The sequence below is a fragment of the Dioscorea cayenensis genome, chromosome 4 (genome assembly GCF_009730915.1).
Source record: "Dioscorea cayenensis subsp. rotundata cultivar TDr96_F1 chromosome 4, TDr96_F1_v2_PseudoChromosome.rev07_lg8_w22 25.fasta, whole genome shotgun sequence".
In the NCBI taxonomy this organism is placed as follows: domain Eukaryota; kingdom Viridiplantae; phylum Streptophyta; class Magnoliopsida; order Dioscoreales; family Dioscoreaceae; genus Dioscorea; species Dioscorea cayenensis.
The window spans coordinates 7467192-7486662 of NC_052474.1; the positions used below are offsets into that span (position 1 = coordinate 7467192).

General features: G+C 40.0%; 1 protein-coding gene across 1 annotated transcript; it reads right to left on the reverse strand.

Moving 5' to 3' along the window:
• Positions 1-12831: 12831 nt before the first annotated feature.
• Positions 12832-16174, reverse strand: LOC120258951 (cysteine-rich receptor-like protein kinase 10). Its single transcript, XM_039266436.1, has 7 exons — positions 14694-16174; positions 14467-14555; positions 14219-14364; positions 13928-14138; positions 13606-13843; positions 13378-13528; positions 12832-13296 (listed from the first exon to the last, which is right to left on the reverse strand). Exons 1-7 carry the CDS (start codon positions 14750-14752, stop codon positions 12949-12951), a joined length of 1242 nt encoding a protein of 413 aa, XP_039122370.1. The 5' UTR covers positions 14753-16174; the 3' UTR covers positions 12832-12948.
• Positions 16175-19471: the final 3297 nt, after the last annotated feature.

Sequence of the window (19471 nt, forward strand, 5' to 3'; positions counted from 1 at the left end):
GCACCATGGTTTCATCTTAGGATGTATGATTAAGTGCAAATATTGGGTTCATTGTTAATGTCAAAGTATGATAAATATAAGAAGTGCATAGACAATCTGTTATGGAATTTGTCATGACAACATAAACAAAGAAATCATGCATAAGATTTGGAGATTGACTTAGAAAGGAAGTATAGCATCTTCCCATGCGATTTTTTTTTTTTGAATAATAGACGACAATCGCCCTTTTATATGAATATAAACAGTACCGAACAGTACTAGAACCCGGATGTATAGTATATGTACAGCATGAGAATAGTATAAGAATCCCGGGTGAACAGTGTATGAACAGTATGGTGAGCAGTACTGTCAGGGGAGAGATTTGAACCCATGACCTCCCCCTTATACTTTGGCATGCGATTTTTGTATAGTACTTAGGAAACATTGACAACAAAAGTGTGATAACAGTGTTTGAAGAATTTGAAGAAGGTTGAGATGCCGGAAACGGAATACTGGGCCTTGGATGTTGGTGTCGAGAAGACGGGGTCGCGGAGGAGATCGTGGTGGCGCTGGTGGTCCATGGGCTCCGCGATCACGTGCAGTGCATGCGAACTCACGTGACCAGACCATTCCTCTCCCTAACATCTCGAAAGCAAGGAGTAATGCTGCATGGTCGACACGTGATGGGAGCTCGTCGAGAGGCAGAGGAGGCACTGTCAGGGTAACGGCTCTCGGTCACAGCGTTGTCCCTGGGGAAAGGTCCAAATCTTCTGCAAAAGTAGATGGGCACAATGCTCAAGGCTCTGACCCCTTATTCGGTTCTCTCTTGGAAATGGGAGTGGAGAAAAATAACCCATTGAATGTCAGTGCCTTTCCGTCTCCCGAGGGGTCTTTGAGCTCCGAGCTAAGGGGGAATACCGAGGTGGCAAACCCTAATGAGGAGACTCCTCAATCACTAGCTTCCGTCTTACTGAAGGGAAAAATGAGTCTCTCCGCACAGTACCAGCATCCCATGGAGATCCCTCCCATTCTGAGAACCTCCAAAGCTGTTCCTGATGTCCTAGCCTCCGGAGGGTCATCGGAATCCCATCAAATGATAGTAGATAAAGTATCAACGGTCCTGGCCTCTCTCTCTCTCTCTTGTCCTTCAGGTGAGCTCGGATCAAGAAATGAGTGAATCGGAGGAGGAAAATAAGGAAGAGGAGACTATCGAGGAAGTTGAGACTCAGGAGCTGGACGATCAAATGACACTGGACCAGTATCAAAGTAGTTTTCCGGAAAGAGGCTTTATCCAGGAAAAGCAACCAGTCGCAGCTGACCCCTCAAAAGAAGTGGAGATTGGAAGTAGAAGGAGATGACTCTTGAGTTTCCTTCCTCTTATTTGGGTTTTTCCAATTTTGATTTAGTTTTGATTTAGTATTTTATTGCTTTTGTTGATCCAATTTCTAGCAGTGTGTTCTCTTTATACAAAGCTTTAAATGTTTACAGAAACTACTAAAATGATTTGCTGGAATTGCGGGAGGGTTTCTAGTAGGGATACTGTTTCAAGAATCCTTCTTCTTATGAAGAAGTTCAACCCCACTATTTTATGTTTAGATTGAAACCAGAGCGAATGATGAAAGACTGGAACGATTTTGCGCTTAGTTAAAGCCTAATTGGAACTCGGCGGCGATTGTTGCGGAGGGATACTTGGGTGGAATTATCACAATTTGGAATTCCAGTATCAGGTATGTTACTCCAATGGTCAAGTCTAAACATGTTCTTCACCTTGTGGTTACTACAGGTACTGCCCAAAATTGGATATTATCCATGGTTTACAATTCAAACCTTTTGCAAGGGCAAGGTATCATTTGGAGGGAGCTCTCAGGTATGAACTCACTCAATTTACCTTGGATTATTATGGGAGATTTTAATGCAGTTACCTCGCAGGATGAACATAGAGATGGTTCTCACTATTACTATAGCCATAAGGCTAGTGTCTTTTCTGATTTTATTACCTCTAATAATTTGTTGGATATTGACTATGTAAGCCCTCAGTTCACATGGTGCAATAACCAAAGTTGATTAGCAAGGAGATGGGCTCATCTTGACCGTTGTCTTGCTAATTCGTGTTGGTTAAATAGTTTTGATACTTGCCTGGTTAAGCATCTCCCGTGCTCTTTTTCAGATCACTCGCCCTTGCTTCTTACGATTTTCCCTCGTGTTTTAAATAAAAAGAGAATATTTCAGTTTGAGAATTTTTGGTTGGATTACATGGGTTGCCATTCGGTGGTCAGGGAAGCTTGGCTTTTTAAACCGCATTCTAACCCTATGCATGTTGTTTCTCATCTTATTGCTTGAACGAGGTCGATGCTTTTAGAATGGAAATCCAACGGCCTAAATCCTTTAGAGACTGACATTGATAAGCTGGAGGCAACCATTCTAGAAGCAGAAACCAAGGATGGATTGAGGGAGATGAATGATTTTTCTCCATAATCTTTATCTATTATGTATAACAAACTCTCTGCCTTGCAGGGCAAAATAGTACCAAATGGGCGCAACGGGCAAGGCTAATGTGGGTGTATGGTGGTGATAATAACTCCTCCTTTTTCCATAATTCAGTTCGATACCGTAATCATATAAATTCCATTTCGCATATTATGGATTCAAATGATATTGTGTTTACTGATCATGCCAGTGTGAACCAGGTTTTTATTAAGCATTTTTCGGATCTTTGGCAAGATCATACTAATAGTAGTTTTTAGGAGATTTATCAAGCTCTTCCAACTGATCTCCCTCAAGTGTCAATTGCTGAAGGGGAACAGTTAACAAGTGACATTACTAAGAGAGAAGTTCATGAAGCCTTGTTTTCTCTCCCCACTGGTAAGAGTCCTGGCCCTGATGGGTTAAATGCGGAGTTTTATTGTTTCTATTGGAACGAGATTGGAGATACCCTGTATGCAATGATCAGGTATTTCTTTGACCACTCTGTTTTGCCTAATAATTGGGGTAGGACTTTTATCACTTTGATTCCCAAGAAACCTAATCCTAATCATGCATCTGATTATCGGCCTATATCTCAGTGCAATGTGTGTTACAAAATCATCTCGAAAATTCTTGCTAATAGATTAAAAAATGTTCTTCCCAATTTGATTGGGAGGGAGCAATGTGGTTTTGTTAGTGGCCGGACCCCGTTTGATAATATTATAACTCTTCAGGAAGTGGTTCATTCGATTGAAAATGATAAGAGGTCCCTCCTAGGATGTTGATTAAGTTAGATATTGAGAAAGCATACGATTCCTTGAGCTGGAATGCAATTCTTGCAACCCTTACCAAGATGAACTTCCCTAGCAGATGGATTAACTGGATCAAATTGTGCATCAGTAAAGTGTCTTTTGCTTTGTTGATCAATAAATCTCCTTCTAATTGGTTTAATACTACTAGGGGCCTTAGACAGGGAGATCCCATCTCCCCTTACCTGTTCATCCTAGTTGCTCAAAATTTGACTTCTATGCTTAATTTTGCTATGGCTTATAATATGATTCCAGGTTTCAACCCAGAGGCTTAGTAAGAATTTCAACCATTTGATGTATGATGATGATCTTATTTTGATTACTCAGGCCTCTAGGAAAATCTCTCGTAATGTGAAGTTGTGTTTATCTATCTATGGTAATTTAACTGGCCAAAATGTGAATCAATCCAAATCTGAAATTATTTTCCCTTCCCTGTTTTAATATGAGGCTTAAGAACAGTATTTCTAGAATTTTGGGGTTTAAGGTTGGTTCTTTCCCTTTCAATTACTTGGGAATTCTGATATCTCCGAAAAAACTGGCACTCTCTTATTTCTCATCTTTGGTGAATAAGATTGAGAAGTCGGTCACTTTTTGGAGGAAATCTAGAATTTCCCTAGCATGGAAGACTATCCTTATCAATTCAGCAATCATGTATACCCCTTTATATTACTTGTCGGCATATCCTATCCCTAATTCCATTCTTGCTCGGATCACCAAAGCTGCCAAGGTTTTCTTTTGGTCCAAGGATTGCAATCGAAATGGCATCCACTCGGTGGGTTGGAATGAAATAACACTTAATCGATCTGAGGAGGGTTTATCAATTCGGGATCTTGTCTTATCTAAAATTTCACTGATTGCTAAAAATGTTCTTCGTTTGCTTAACAATTTCAATGTGTGGTGTGTTTCTATTATTAATCAAAAAAATATGGTAATTTTAATATCTGGGCAGATGTTGTGCCTCCTTGCTGATCTTAGTTTCACAGGGGCTTATATTGTAATGCCAAGTATATTAGGCCTTATCTTTGGATTAATATCATGAACCCTGCAGTTACCTCTTTCATGCATGACCCTTGGTATTTTGAACTCCCTCTGTCCCATAAGCCAACCTATTTAAATATGGGCATTGATCAGGATAATGCTCAATTTAATAACTTGTTTTGTGGTAATAGTTGGAATATTAACTATCTCCATATGATGTTTGGTCCTCATTTGAATGATTATATTTTGGGTCATAGTCAAGTTAGGAATGATCAAGGTAATAATTGGGTTTGGTTTCCGGAGTCTAAGGGTACTAAACTATCGGTTATGATATATTCTCATTTTAATCAGCTCAAAGCTGGGCAAGATCTTTGGAAAGGTTGGACTATTCTTTGGCATCTCAAATTAGCTCCTAGGGTTAAGCACTTTTTGTGGCTAATGTTTCATAATGAAGTTATCACCCAAGAGTACCTTTACAAACTGAATTTGGGGCCTCAATCTCTTTGTTGTTTCTGTAATCTGAATGTTGAATCTGTAAAGCATCTTTTCCTATCATGTTCTAAGACCCAAGAGATATGGAAGCTGATTAGTAATGCTATAAGGAAACCAATTAATATTCCTAATGGAATCTCTTCTGGAGATTGGCTCAACCAAGAAGTCTCAAGGAATGATATCTTTACTCAATCAGTTATTGCTGTAACGGTATGGTTTACATGGAGGGCCAGATGCAAATTGATATTCAGTGATGCTCCTCTAAATACTGAGATTGTGTCTTCCCAATGATGGGACATGTCAGGGAGTATAGTTTCACTTCTTCCTCTTACATAGGAAAGAAATTCATAAACACAAACTTATCTTTTGCTGATAGTCCAATTTTATGTATTGCAGCAATGTTCAATGAAGAAATTTCCTCTGCAGGTTGTGGATTTTTAGTTATGGATTATCAGGGAAACTTTATCAGTGCAGGGAGCTGCCGGTGCCATGCAGTTTCTGTTGTGGATGTTGAAGCGATGGCTATAAGTTTTGCATTATATGCTTGCTCAAGCTGGGGGATTATAGTCAAGACAATTTTTTCATCAAATGAGGAACTGGTCAAGGCTGTTAAGGTTTTTTTTGATAATGTTTGGAGAATGAATTTGCAGGTTCATGCCTTAAGGGAGCTCCTTGCCAACTTTGGAGGTCCAAGGACTGATTACTAGTCCAAAATGCTGGAACCGGGTTGCGGTATCTCTTGCTATACATGGTCTAAATCATCATGCTATATCTTTATTCCATTAAGGCATGGAATTGTCCAAGTGGATAATGAAAAGCCTCAGACAGCAGGGGATTATATTCTAAGTTTGTTGTAATGTTAGTGTGTCTTTTCAGTTTTGTTTCTTTGTAATTTGTGTTTTTGGTTTTTCTGGTCTATATTTTGAACTCTTGTAAACTTTTATTTCTATTAATAAAATAGCTTTAAGAGCTCCTTTCCCTAAAAAAATATATATATATATATATTTAAAACTAATACAAGCATTACAGACAAACACAGTAACAGAATTATTAAAGCATCTTCAAATGCAACTCAAACAAACACAAACGATTCATTACCTTTCTATCCCATCTTGCTTATAGTTCAAAGGCTAACACTACATACTTGACCGAATTCATGGAGACATGAGCTGAGACAGTTATGCTACTTGTATAGGCTCTGATCAGTATCCATCTCAACATCAACAACCTCTGGAATGGTCTCTGAATGATTAGTGTAATGATAAAAGTGGATAAACCACAAATTTATTAAAAGAAAATAGCAGGACAAAAGTAAAGCAGGGTACAATAGGAAAGTCAACTCTCACCAGGGGTGAGGGAGGAAGAAGAAGAAGAAGAAAAAAACAAACAGGAAAAAAAAGGAACTAAGGAGACAGGAGGTGTCAACAAACATCTCAGGCCTGCTTAGACAAACAACAGGAACGCCTACTCCAGAGCAGCACCAGTGTCATGATCGCCAGCAGAGGTAGATTCTCTAGCGCTAAGGAAGTTGAGTGAGCGCTTGATTTTCTGTGAAGCTTCATTTAGATGATCTGGTGCCTATCGGCTGCTGTTTGGAACCAAGAGATAAGCATGTTAGCAGTCTTAAAAATAATATTGTAATGCGGTAAAGCATTCGAATGAAAAATACGAGAATTTCTTTCAGTCCAGATATTCCAAAGGATAGCTCGGGAGATAAGATCGCAGGGAATTCGGTGCTGAGAAGTAAGGGATGATAGCCATGTTGTCCAGAGTACAGGGATCGATTGTGGAATAGAGTTAAAGTCTAAAGCCTGGGAGAAAAAAGCCCAAATGCGTTTAGAGAAAACACAACTAAGAAAAAAGTGGTTTAGATTTTCAGAAGCGTTGTGACAGAGGACGCAAGTATCAGAAATGTTAAGATTGATGCACCCTTTTTTAAACAGGTTTGTAAGGATGAGAATTTTGTCCTCTCCCGCAAGCCAACAAAAGAGGGAGATTTTGCTGGGGCAACGAAGCTTCCAAAAAAGAGGGTAAAGCGGACTTCGCAAGCCACCATCAATAAGAAATTTGTAAAAAGATTTGACAGTAAAAATACCACCTTTCTCAAGGGCCCAAAGGGTAGAATCATCCTGATCATGGGAACATTCAGGAATAATGTCCAAGAGTGAGGATAGCATATCAGGAGAATTCCCGGGAAAAAGGATCTCCGGGTTGTTTAAATGTTGGGCAAATTGCCTGATAGAAATCCAAGGCAAAGTGCAATGGGAGAAGAGGTTTGGCCAGATGTCTTTGAGAGGGAGTCCGGCGTGCCAGCGGTCAAACCAAAGAGAGGTTTGAGAGCCATTTCTGATGGATTTGTTAATACAGGAGCGGAAGACAGGTAAGATGGAGGTCAATCCAGCCCAAAAGAACGATTTGTGTCTTGGTGGAGTATGATGCAAAAAACCAGCTGGAGAGTTGGAGAAATAGTTGGCATGAATAATTTTGGCTAGATAGCTGTTTGGGTGACAAGAAAATTTCCACCACCATTTCCCGAGAAGGGCATTGTTAAAATCCTGAAGATTGAGAATTCCCCAGCCTCCCATATTGCGAGGTCTAGTGATCCCATTCCAGGCAACAAGTCTGATTCCTTTGGGGCCTAAATCAGGACCTTTCCATAGGAAGTCTCTTCGAATTTTATCAATTTCTTTAATTACCCAAATAGGAAGCTTGAAGACCGACATCCAGTAGACTGGGACAGTGGAAAGGACAGAGTTAATGAGGGTAAGTCGTCCTCCAAGAGATAAGTACTTTGCTTTCCACGGTGTGAGTCTAGATCGAACCGTGGAAGTAAGCTTTGTCCAGTCAGAGCGCCCGGGTCTTCAACCAGAGAGAGGAATCCCTAAGTAGGTGATAGGGAGGCAATTCCTGGAGCAATTAAGAATTCTAGCAGAGGAAATATGTGGTTGGAAGCCAAAGTTAGTTGAGTATAAACAGCTTTTCGAGAAATTTATGGACAGACCAGATGAACCCTCGAAGAGGTAGAGTATAAGCTTAATAATGAGAAGATCATCTTGTCCTCCAGCAGAGAAAATTAAAAGGTCATCCGCATATTGGAGATGGCAGATGTTAAATGACTGGTTCAGGGGGACACCCATTAGGACTTTGGAGTTGAGCGCGTGAAAAAACATGGCGCTCAAGACATCAGCAGCAAGGTCAAAGAGCAAAGGGGATAAGGGATCACCTTGTCTCAGGCCCCTTTTGCATCTCAGATAACCCTGGGTACATCCATTAATAATGAATTGGGATTTGGCGGTACTAAGGATAGCACTAATCCAGAGGAGCCATCTGGAGCCAAATCCTCTAGCAGCAAGAACATCAAGGAGAAAATCCCAGTCAAGAGAATCGAAGGCTTTTGCAAAATCAACTTTGAAGACATAACCTAGAGTTTTCCGTTTCTGTAGGTTGAAGATAATTTCTTGAGCACCTACAATATTGTCTGCAATACATCTTCCTTTAATGAAGCCAGATTAGGAGTCGTCCACAAGGGCGCTGATGACAGTGCTAAGCCGGTTAGCAAGGATTTTAGATAAGATTTTGCAAGTGGAATTAATTAGACTGATAGGTCTAAAATCCTTGACTTCACCAGGGGATTTTTTCTTAGCAATAAGTGCAATATTAATCCAGTTAATACGCTCAAGATTTAAAGATCCCTCAAAGAAGTCTCCGCAGAGTTTGACTAAGGAATCTTGAAGGAGAGTCCAGTGTTTCTGAAAAAAGAGGATAGGAAAGCCATCAGGTCCTGGGGCTTTATCAGGATTAAGGTCAAAGACGGCTTGCTTAATTTCATGGAGGGTGAAAGGAATTTCCAGTTGGGAGAGATCAACTCTTTCCTTATAGTCAAAGAGAAAATTCCAGTCGATAAGAAATCTGTTAGAGATAGCGGTACCAATGATGGAGCTAAAATTATCAGTGAATATTTTACCAAATTGATTAAAATCATCAATCCACCGATCATTGTGAAATATTCGAGCAATGTGATTGTGGTTTTTTCTGCCATTAGCAATCTGATGAAAGAATTTGGTATTGGCGTCCCCTTCTCTAAGCCAAGTTATTCTGGATCGCTGTTTCCAGTAAATTTCCTCCTGATTAAGTATAGAAGAGAGCTCATTGCGGATTTGTGAAAAACGAGTGGATTCTTTCTCAGTGAGTGGTTTGTTTTCACTAGTAAGATCGAAGGAATTAAGTTCAGAGAGTAGTCGATCTTTAAGGATTTTGGTAGCTCCAAAAGTGTTCTTTGACCATGGACGAAGTTTAGATTTGAGATAAGCAAGTTTCTTGGATAAGATAAATGCTCCACATCCAATAGGATTAATTTCCGTCCACCAGTCATTTATAAAAGAGATAATCTGAGGATCAGAGTACCATAATTTCTCAAATTTGAAAGGTCGGGAATGAGGTAAGTGGTCGCCAAAATCCAGGTAAATGGGGGAGTGATCCGAACCAAATCTGGGGAGGACGTATTGCGAGGTTCTGGGGAAAGAAGTGGTCCAGCAGTGAGAATAAAGAAAGCGATCGAGTCTAGCCCAAATGGGGTTAGATTGACCATTGGTCCAGGTATATCTTCTCCCACTAATGGGTGGATCAATAAGGTCAAGTTCGCCAAGGAGATTTTGGGAGGTAGATATGTCGCTTGGGTTAAAGATCCCATTATTTTTATCTTCAGGGGAAAACACAGTATTGAAATCACCACAAATTACCCATGGAGTGGAAATAAGGTTTCTAATATTTTGAAGTTCGTTCCAGAAATCAGGTCTGATGTAGCGAGAGTTAGGACCATAAACACTAGTACAAGCCCACGAGAGATTATTAAGTTGACTAGTGAAAAATAAAGGAGATGGAAAAAGGATCCTTTTATGTAATAAAAATACCGAGACTTTAGAGCTATCCCAAGCAATGATAATACCTCCCGCAGAGCCTTGTGCCGGGAGATAATCAAAAGAGTCAAAAGATTTGCCTCCAATTAAACGCCAGAGGGAGATATGAATTTCCTGAAGTTTAGATTCTTGAAGACAAACAATATCCGCTTTAGAATTTAAAATAATGTCCTTAACTAGATGGCATTTAGAAGGTTTACCAAGACCTCTAACGCTCCAGCAAAAAATTTTCATGGGAAACAATTATGTTCTAGTTCTGGACCTTGGAGATTGTCCAGGTGACTGGAGAGTCTTGGAAGCTCTTTCAGTTTCAAGAGAACGAATTTTGTTTAGGCATTTAGTTTTATGAGAAGGCGATCCTAGGAATTTTATGCCACAAGAATTACTATAATTAAGGAGTTGTGCATCAGTCCAAGAAGAAAATACAGAATTAACAGGGTTTGGCGTACCTTCTCTTGGGTCTTCAGCAATTTTTTTCTTGGAGGATCTCGGGGGGATAGGTACGAATCCTGCTTCTTCATTCCAGCACCCGGAAGGTTTCTTTGGTCTGTCACTCCTTCTGATTTGCTTAGGATCAGTAGTAGGAATTTTAGGTAAGGAAGTGTTGGAGGTGATGACGGCAGTAGAGGAGACAGGTATGACATCGGTCGTATGAACATCAACCTGTTCGATTGTGTTAGGGGTTTGTTCAGTGAGGTGGAGACATTCCTCCTCAAGGAAAGAAACATCATCTGCCAAGTCATTATCTGAAAGTTCCTCGTCTTCATCCCAATCGAGGAGGTCTTCGTCAGAATGGTCTTCTAGTGGAGGATCAATGGTAGTGGAGTCTAGAGCATAGAATTTATCAGAGTTTATGCTCGGGACCAGAGTCCATCCCCCTTGAACAAAAATCCATTTATAATCCTCAGGGATGGGAATAGATGGTGGGAGAGGTTTGAGGTGAGTTGGTAGGTTCCCCTGATCAGGAAGTACAGATGGATCTTTGTCTGGAAAAACAGTGAAATTCTTGACTGTTGCAGAAGCATCATCACTAGATAATAAAATAGTGGAGTCAGATTGTTTATTATCTAGAGGGATTGATTTAAGATCAGTTGGGGGATCAACGAAGTGTGAATCTCGAGGCAGCCCAAGCGTTAGAGAAGTAGGGCTTGTGGGCTTGACTCTGGGCCCAGAATCATTCAATAGATCGGGTGATTTATCTGGGATCTGATCACCATGAGATGAAAGCTCATCTCGAGGCAAAGTAGAAGAAGCAAGTGCTTTGCTGGAATCTTGAGAGGATCGATCCCGAGGCAGATGAGACGATTGCAAGGATCCAAAAGTGATTGGAAAAATCTCATCCCGAGGCAACTCGACGGTCTGCGAAGGAGGGACAAACACGTTGCCACTGCATGGCAATAGTTTGTCTCCTCTCGGGAAGCACCCGAGAGATCACCGGGATCTCAACGTGACCGGCAAGCTGCCGGTCGGCGGTATGAGAAGAGTCGCCGCCCTGAGACCCACTGGCAGAATCTCTCGGTGGTTGGCCGAGACCGGAGCTGTGCTCTACAGTCTCGCCAACAATGGGATCATCGAGAGATGGCTGAAGAGGCTCTTTGCCCTTGGTCTGTTTGGGAACATAAACCAGGTTGCGGGGAGCCGGAGTAGTGGTAGTAGAAGCCGGGCCATGAACGATCCTAGATCGAAGGGTATGGACGCCATCATCTTCCAGTTTTACGATGAAGCTCCTCACGCCGACGTCAACAGTGATCTCGATCGGGAAAAGAATGGAAGGTTTGAGTCTAACAAGGGTTCGGAGGTGTTCAAGCGTGATATGTTCCTTCTTTTGGACGTAGATTAGGTCGCCAATGGGTCGAAGAACCTCGATAATGGAGTCCCAGTTCCAACAGTGAAGTGGGAGGTTGGTTATGCGAATCCAGTTATAGTTTCCAGCGGCGATCGCATGCGATCCGAATTCTGCAGTCCAATGGGAAAGGTTGATGCAGCAGGGGCCGATCGGAGAGGACAGAGTCATTGGGCTTCTCTTCACGACCGTAGCTGCGTCTCTCGCTGTAGCCATCGTGAGGACGAAGTCGTTGTTAAAAGGTGTGATATGTTCGCATGAATTTGGATCCAAGCATTGTGAGAGGGAAGAGTGAAGAGAACGGACACTTGCGTTGCCGGAGATAACCCTGATTATCACCATTTTTTTGAGATCATCTTTGGATTTGAGAATGGCTTCAGATATAGGAAGCGAGACACGAAGAGAGGCGGGAGAAGAGCGGACAGGGACTCGGAGAAGAGGTTTTAGTTCCACAGGATTATTTGGCGAGAAGTGTTTCGATCTGACCCTGGGTTTCTTTGGATCCGATCTAGGTGGGGGTGTGCGAAGCGGACAGCGGGATGCAAGATGACCCGAACCGGCACAATGTTTGCAGGTGAAGAGGTGCCTGCATTCCTCGGTCTTATGCCCAGATCTGAGGCATTTTTTGCAGAGAGTACCAGAATCCGGAGAACGGCGACGCTTTAAGGAGGCGGACAAGGTAGGGGGTTCAGGGAGTGGGGGGGAGCGAGCAACGTCGGCATAAGATGTCCCCTCTCTCACCGGAGAAGCTTTGGAAACCAAAGAGCTTGATGAAGTCTGATGAAGAGTTGGAGGAGGTCTTGAGAATGACGGAAAGGGACGTTGGTTTCTGTAGTGTCTTCCGCGAAGACCTCCATGAGAGCTACCCCGAAACTGCTTGGAGCCGCCGGATCCATCCTTGAAGTTGGTAGGTTCATCGCGAGAGCTACCAAGAAACCTCATCCCGGCCGTCAGTACTGTTCAAAACGTCCGGTAATCTTAATTAACCATAAGAAGCAGGACACATGTCACATGACCTCTTCAGTACACACTCACCATCCGCCCTAATTTCTCTCTCTTTCTTGTAGATTAGTGTAATTTCATGGGTGCATGATTGAAGAGAAAATATAAATAAGTAAATAAAAAGAGAAACTCAAGTCTGTGTAGATCCATGTGTACTCTCATAATATCATCTAATCGAGAACAAATCAAGTTTAGTCTTCCACAGAAATGAGAAGTGACATGGATTTTTACCAACCTTATTCAGCATTGACGACCCCCACCATGCACAACGTTTGATTGGCAAACACAATTTCTTTCTCTGAAATATCTTCAAACTAATGAGATAATAAGTTTTTTTAAAATATAAAAGTAGATAAAATAGAAAATATTTATTAAAAATAAAAGGTGCAGAGCTGAATGGCTTCAGGTTGAGAATAGAGGGTCTTCACCAACCTCTAACTGGAAGTTCTTTTGTCATTTTACACAACTATCTAGCCTCAATTTCAGAAATAGTAATATCATTGATAGAATGAAAACCAAGTGACTGAGAGTTGATGCTTGAAGATGATCCATCTACCTTGTTGTCGTTGAAAAAAGTTGATCCATCTCTGTGCTTCATGAAAGTGGGAGGTTGGCTGGGCTCTGGAAACACTGTTTCATCACTACTCCTAAACATATGAACAACCATAGACATTGTAGGCCTCTCCTCTGTGTTTTCCTGTGCACATAACAATCCTATTTTGATATACTTTTTTGCTTCATTAATCGGACATGAATCTCCAAGTAAAGGATCCATCAACTCCAGTGCCTTGTCTTGAATCCACAAATGCCACATCTAACATGATTCAATATAATTTACAGTTATAATCTCATTAATCACTTGTTCTAATTGCTTTGAATTAGCATAATAACTTACATTTCTGATAAGAGTCTGGCCATATTCTTCAAAGTGTTCTTTTCCATTTCTTTGTCCTGTGAGTACTTCTAATAAAAGAACTCCAAAACTAAAAACATCAGACTTCACAGAAAATAGCCCGGCCATTGCATACTCTGGGGCCATATATCCACTGCTCAAAGTTTCATGTTTGGGGTTAGTATGGGCGTATATAGTTTAATAAACATCATAGAGAAGAGTTTCGCTTACTAAGTTCCGACAACTCTGCTTGTGTTGGCTTCATTTTCTTCTCCTCCAAATATCTTGGCCATGCCAAAGTCTGATATCTTGGCTGTCATTTTGTTGTCTAATAAAACATTGCTGGCCTTGAGGTCCCTGTGAATGACTTTGAGCAATGAGTCTTCATGGAGATAGAGAAGGCCTCTGGCGATTCCTCCGATGATTTGAAGCCGTCTATTCCAATCTAGTTGTGCTCGCTTTTCTGAATCTGTTAATCAAAATTGAGGGAAAAAAAACAATGTTAAGTGTTTGAATATATTAAGAAGCAGAGCATGTTTGGTTTGGAACTGACCAAAAAGAAGAGCATCAAGGCTCTTGTTTGGCAGATATTCATAGATGAGTAGCTTCTCTTCTCTCTCAGCACACCAACCAAGCATTCTCACAAGATTTCTATGCTGGAGTTTGGCGATCAACTTCACCTCATTTTCAAATTCAATGGCACCTTGCTTAGATTTTGTTGAAAGCCTCTTAACTGCAATCTCTGTTCCATTATTCAGAACACCCTGAAAGCATGATAATCTCTTTTCAGAAACTGCATTATTGTTAATTATTGAAAATTAAACCCAATTAGTGTGCTAATTACTTTATAAACAGGACCAAATCCACCTTCTCCGAGCTTATTTTCCACAGAAAAGTTATCAGTTGCTTCTTGTATAGAAGCAAGATCCATGAATGGCAATTCATTGCTGGTGAGTGGCCTGTATTCATCAAATTGCTTTCCTCCTTTTTCTGAAATTAGATATATATATATATATATATATTAGTGACCGTATAAGCATCAAACGAACAAAATCATATAATTAAGTAGCATATATATATATATATATATACCTTTTCTGCTCCTCAACCTCCACCATATATAGAGGATAGTGGAAACCAAAAGGATGAATCCCAGAGCAGGGCCAACAATGGCAGCAATACTAATATTGTTGGACTTCTTGTTTAGTTTCTGTTTAGCGGGGAAAGATCACATTATCATACTGGGTAGCAATAGCAAGCACAACGTGCAAAATAAAAATAAATATAAAAAAATTGGCAAAAAGATGGAGATCACTCACCACCACTTTTGTCCGAAGTAGTGTTTGGTTGAGGTGATGATGCTGGAGATTGAGTCCATATCAAGGCCGTATCAAAGAAAGGGTGGTCCTCATACCTCAAAGTGCAGCTACCGGAGAGATATCGCCACCCATTGGTCTGGTTGCATTGACCGGAGACCATGTTCATCCCATTCTGCAAGCACTGCCTGCATCCATCCTTACTAAGATCTCTAGTGCACTGCACAAGAATAAAGCTGATAGAAATATACTGCCCAGCCCTCAAAAACAAAGGCGAATTGGGTGCATCATTGATCAGAGTCACTGCTAGCGTCCATGTGGCGTTATAGTCAGCTTGGCTGATCTGCTTTGGGCCGCATAGTGTCTTGCCAGCATCGGTGTCCACCACCCCAAAGAAGTTCATGTTGGAGTACCGGACCATGCACTTCTCATACCATTCAATGGCTGGTGCTTCGTTTGAACAATCTTCTACTATGTTTTTACTTGCATCATTGAGGCAGTTCTGGCAATCATCCTTTCTGTTTTGGAGATCTCCTCTGCAGAGGGCTAAGCCATACAGCTTGTTCATGCCCTTTCCTATGCTTGTGTTGTAGTACCCGTTTAGGGCCGGAGCTTGTTGGGTTAAGTTTGACAGAAGACTCTCAAGCCGTGCGGTGGCATTCAAGCCATTAGTGGGGAAGACATCGCCTGAACAATAGCTCTGACTGATGACTATACTCGCTCCATTGATATTCTCAAGAAAAGGAGTGGCTTCATACCTTACCCAACAGCTAGGAGCTAAATACCTCCATCCCTTAGGACCAATGCAACAAGCTTTGATGTTTGCAAAGATAGTAGTCAAGCAATCACTACATCCTTGTCTAGTTAAGTCTGGAGAACACTGTGCAAGAGCATCCAAGCTTTGAGATCTCAAAGCTAGGGACTTGAACATGATAGGATGTCCTAGTGGAGCCTCTTTCACCAACTGGAATACCACTTCTACCGGTCTTGATGAAGTGGTGTTCTCAAAGGGGTTGGTCATAGGGAAGCCATCGGTGTCTGGGAGTCCAAAGAAGTTTGTATCAGAGTAACGTAGCTCACAGTAGTCATACCATATGATGGCTTGTTTTGAGCTCGGGCATGAGCTCTCAGTGATGTCGTTGATGGCCGTTTGAATGCAGGATTGGCAGTGATCTAGTGAGAGGTCGCCAGTGCAGAAGAAGAGGCCAAAGACAGCGTTGGGGGTTTGGCCGAAGGTTTGGTTGGTGGAGAGGAAGGATGATGACTTGGCTTTGAGGATGAACAAGAGGGAGTTGAGGTTGGTGGAAAAGGTGCTGTTCTCTGTGTATTTAGTGCTACTGCAGCTGGCGTTGAGTGACTTGGCTGTGGCGCCATGGCAGATGAGAAGGAGAAAGACGAGATTTTTCAATGCTTCACCAAGAGCCATTTTTTCCTAATGGTCGTGGCTAGGTACATGAGAAAGATAAGGTTCCTCAGGGCTTCACCAAGAGCCATGTTTCTCTAACGGTTCTTCTTGGAAAAGAGAATGGGATGCCTCTGCCATCGCCATCGAAAGTGTAGTATGCTATATATGTTAAAACCACACACCACCAAATGATGCCTTTCACTTGACTAAATCTAGAGATGGTGAGTCAATGTCCACATGGTGGTATATGCGTACATAAGGCCAATTATTTCATAACCGGGAGGTGAACCGGCCAAATAATTGGATCATGGGTCAATTTGTTGGACCGGATGGCCCGGTTTGGTTGAACCGGATGACGTAATAATTATATTATATATATATATATATATATAATACAAATATTAATTCATATATTGAAAGAGCAATGTGAAGCCCATGCGAAGCCCATAACAAAGATACACATCCAAAAAGAAACAGAAAACTTCAATTCAACCAATCCCATCGATCAATCAATCCATTATTTCTCTTCTTTTCTTTTGTCCTTGTTTTCAGTGGTTGAGCTCAAACATTGGTGATCTGAAGGACAACTTTGTCACCGCATAGCTTGTGAGCCCCACCCATCCTAGCCATTGCTTTTATCTTTTAATCCTAGCCGTTGGTTTTTCTTTTAATCTTAGCCATTGATTTTGTTTTTGTTTAGTTTCAAAACCCTAGCCGTCTCTTCAGCTTCTTCGGTTTTAGATCACCATTTATGAAAAAAAATAAAAGAGAGAGAGAGACTTGCCTCATCTCTTTCTATTCTTTTTTGCGGATGGTGTCGGCGACGAGGACGGGAGAAGAGTCTCATTGTCACGATTTTCGTTTCACTGTTATTGTTGATGTAAGGTTCCGAGTTATTTTGTTATTGCTCTTTCTTATGCTTGTTTGTGACATGTTACTAGTTAGGGTTAGGGTTTGGTAAGAATTGATTTGATTTTAATTTGAGGATAAAATTCAGAAAGTTCCTGTTAGCACAGTAGAGATCTCTAATTTATTTCGAAGATCTAGAGATGGAATTTGGAAGAGATCAAAATAGAAAAATTGTAGATCGAGATTTTGTTTATCTTGCTACCAAATTTCAGAATTTTTGGAGTAGTGTCCTACAAATTATAAATTTTTAGACGCAGGTGACGCGGACAGGATTTCTGTTCAGCCCTTGAACAGATTTTGATTATTTTCATAATTGTAAGTTCTATTTTAGATTTATATTTATATAAGAAAGTTATATAAGACGATGTTATATTTGACTCTGCAAAATTTCTGTTCAGCCCTTGAACAGTTTTTGATTATTTTCATAATTGTAAGTTCTATTTTAGAAATTTATATTTATATAAGAAAGTTATATAGGACAATGTTATATTTGACTCTGCAAAATTTCAGAATTTTCAGCCATGTAAATTGTGAGATATGATCAGATTTCTTTAGGTGTGCTTAATACTATTGAGCAGAGAACATAACGATTGCTTAGACAATGACAATTTGATGGTCTTGTGTATGGAATTTGGAGAAGAGTAATATAATAAAGTTATATAGTTTGATGTTGCCTAAATACCTGTAAAATTAAAGATTTTATGCATCTGTAGTTTGTGAGACATAGCACTATTGGTATAAGTGTCTCGGATGATATTTCTGTGCATAGCCTGAAGAATTATAGCAATTTTTGATGATCATGAAGATTGAATTGGATAAGGTAAAAAATAGGAAAGTTGTTCATTTCTAAGTTATCTGATTGTCAATAAGATTGTATTACTTTTAAATTTATATGTTGTGAGATATTTTTTATTGGAATAGGCATGTCTAAAACTGTTGGTTTACATAATTATGATTTTTAATACTGGTGGCTTAAATTCTGTAGGTCTCAAATCATTATGAGGTTTGGATATGTTTTAGATAAAGATGCCTAGTTTTCTCATAAGTTTGAAATTTTTGATTTGGGTTAGAATTTGCAAAGCTACGCTGATTTTAATCTTAAGGTTTGTAGGGGAATTGGTAATTGGTCTTGACCTTGGTAATTTTGTTAGTGTTTGATTTTTTTTTGCATTCGTGTGAATTTTAGAATTTGTTTACTTGTATTTCTGATGGGTTATTCCCAAATTAGGACTTTCTGAGAAATACTCGATTGGTGTAAGAATTCAAAAATCTGGATGTTAATCAGGTAAGCATCCTACATATAAATCATATTATATGTATATACTTTAGTTTTTTGAACATCTGAAAATTTTGAGAAAAATAATGATTTTATGTATTTATTTATATTTTGAATTATTTATTTATTATTATTATTGGAATTATTTTAAATTATTTTAAAGTTCGAGTTAATGATATTTTATTTTGGATTAGAATTATCTGAAAGGTTTAAATAATTTATTTAAATTTGGATTACTTAATTTTTGAATTTCAGATATTTATTTACTTTCTGATTAATTACTATTGTGTTTTTCTTTATTATTAATTCATGTTTGGATTCAATTAACTCGGATTATTTTTGATATGATAAAAAAATGGGATCATGTGATCGCAAATTACTTAGCGTTTTTGCCCAAATGATGAATTTTTGATAGTTTATTGTTTTGTGAACATGAAATATTTTGGCAAAAGTACTCGTAGTCCCCAAACTAACTTTGCAATAACCCTCATCATCGGGGGTTAAACACCCGACCGGGTGTCGACATGTACTCGATATAGAAACTATAGTTTCCCACCGCTTTCCGTCGGGTGAAGAATAACGACCTCTGATAAATCTAGCTCGGGTCACCGAAGGTAAACTTATGAGTTCTGATATTCTGGCTCGGGTCACCGAGGATAAATATATTAATTCTGTTATTTTGTTTTGGCAATAGTTGTTTGGGGGACCTATATGCATGGTTTTGACATCTATGTTTATTTGAAATAAATTTGATTTCTGATTTTGATTTTGATAATTTATGATTTTTGCAAATGATCCCTATAATTTTTTAGTGGGTGCTTACTGGGTTGTCAAGCTCATAATTTATTGTTTAATATCTTTTCAGATCAAGAGTAGAGTTGAGTGCCGGATAGCTTAGCGGGGATCGTTAGGCAATCGTCGAGTATTAGCATGTATTAAGTCCCGTTTTTTGTGGGGCTATGTTTTATTTGTATAAGTTTATATTGTTTTTTGCAATCCACTGAGTTTGATTCTTTGTTCTGTTTGCTTTCTTTGTGGGGCTATGTTTTCTTTTCATCGGACTCGGGTTGGTTGGAACTGGGGGGATGAGTAACAGCGTGCTATGGTGATTGATGGCATGGGAGGGTATGGTCAAGAGGAGGACTGCTTCTTCTTCTTTGTCGTTGTGTTTATCTTGGGAGTTCTATTAAA

Coding starts and splice junctions, on each gene's coding strand:
- LOC120258951 (XM_039266436.1), bottom strand. CDS start 14,752: ATGGACTCAATCTCCAGCATCATCACCTCAACCAAACACTACTTCGGA. Junction 14,556..14,693: donor TACTTCGGACAAAAGTGGTG/GTGAGTGATCTC, acceptor CAACAATATTAG/TATTGCTGCCATTGTTGGCC. Junction 14,365..14,466: donor GAGGTTGAGGAGCAGAAAAG/GTATATATATAT, acceptor ATCTAATTTCAG/AAAAAGGAGGAAAGCAATTT.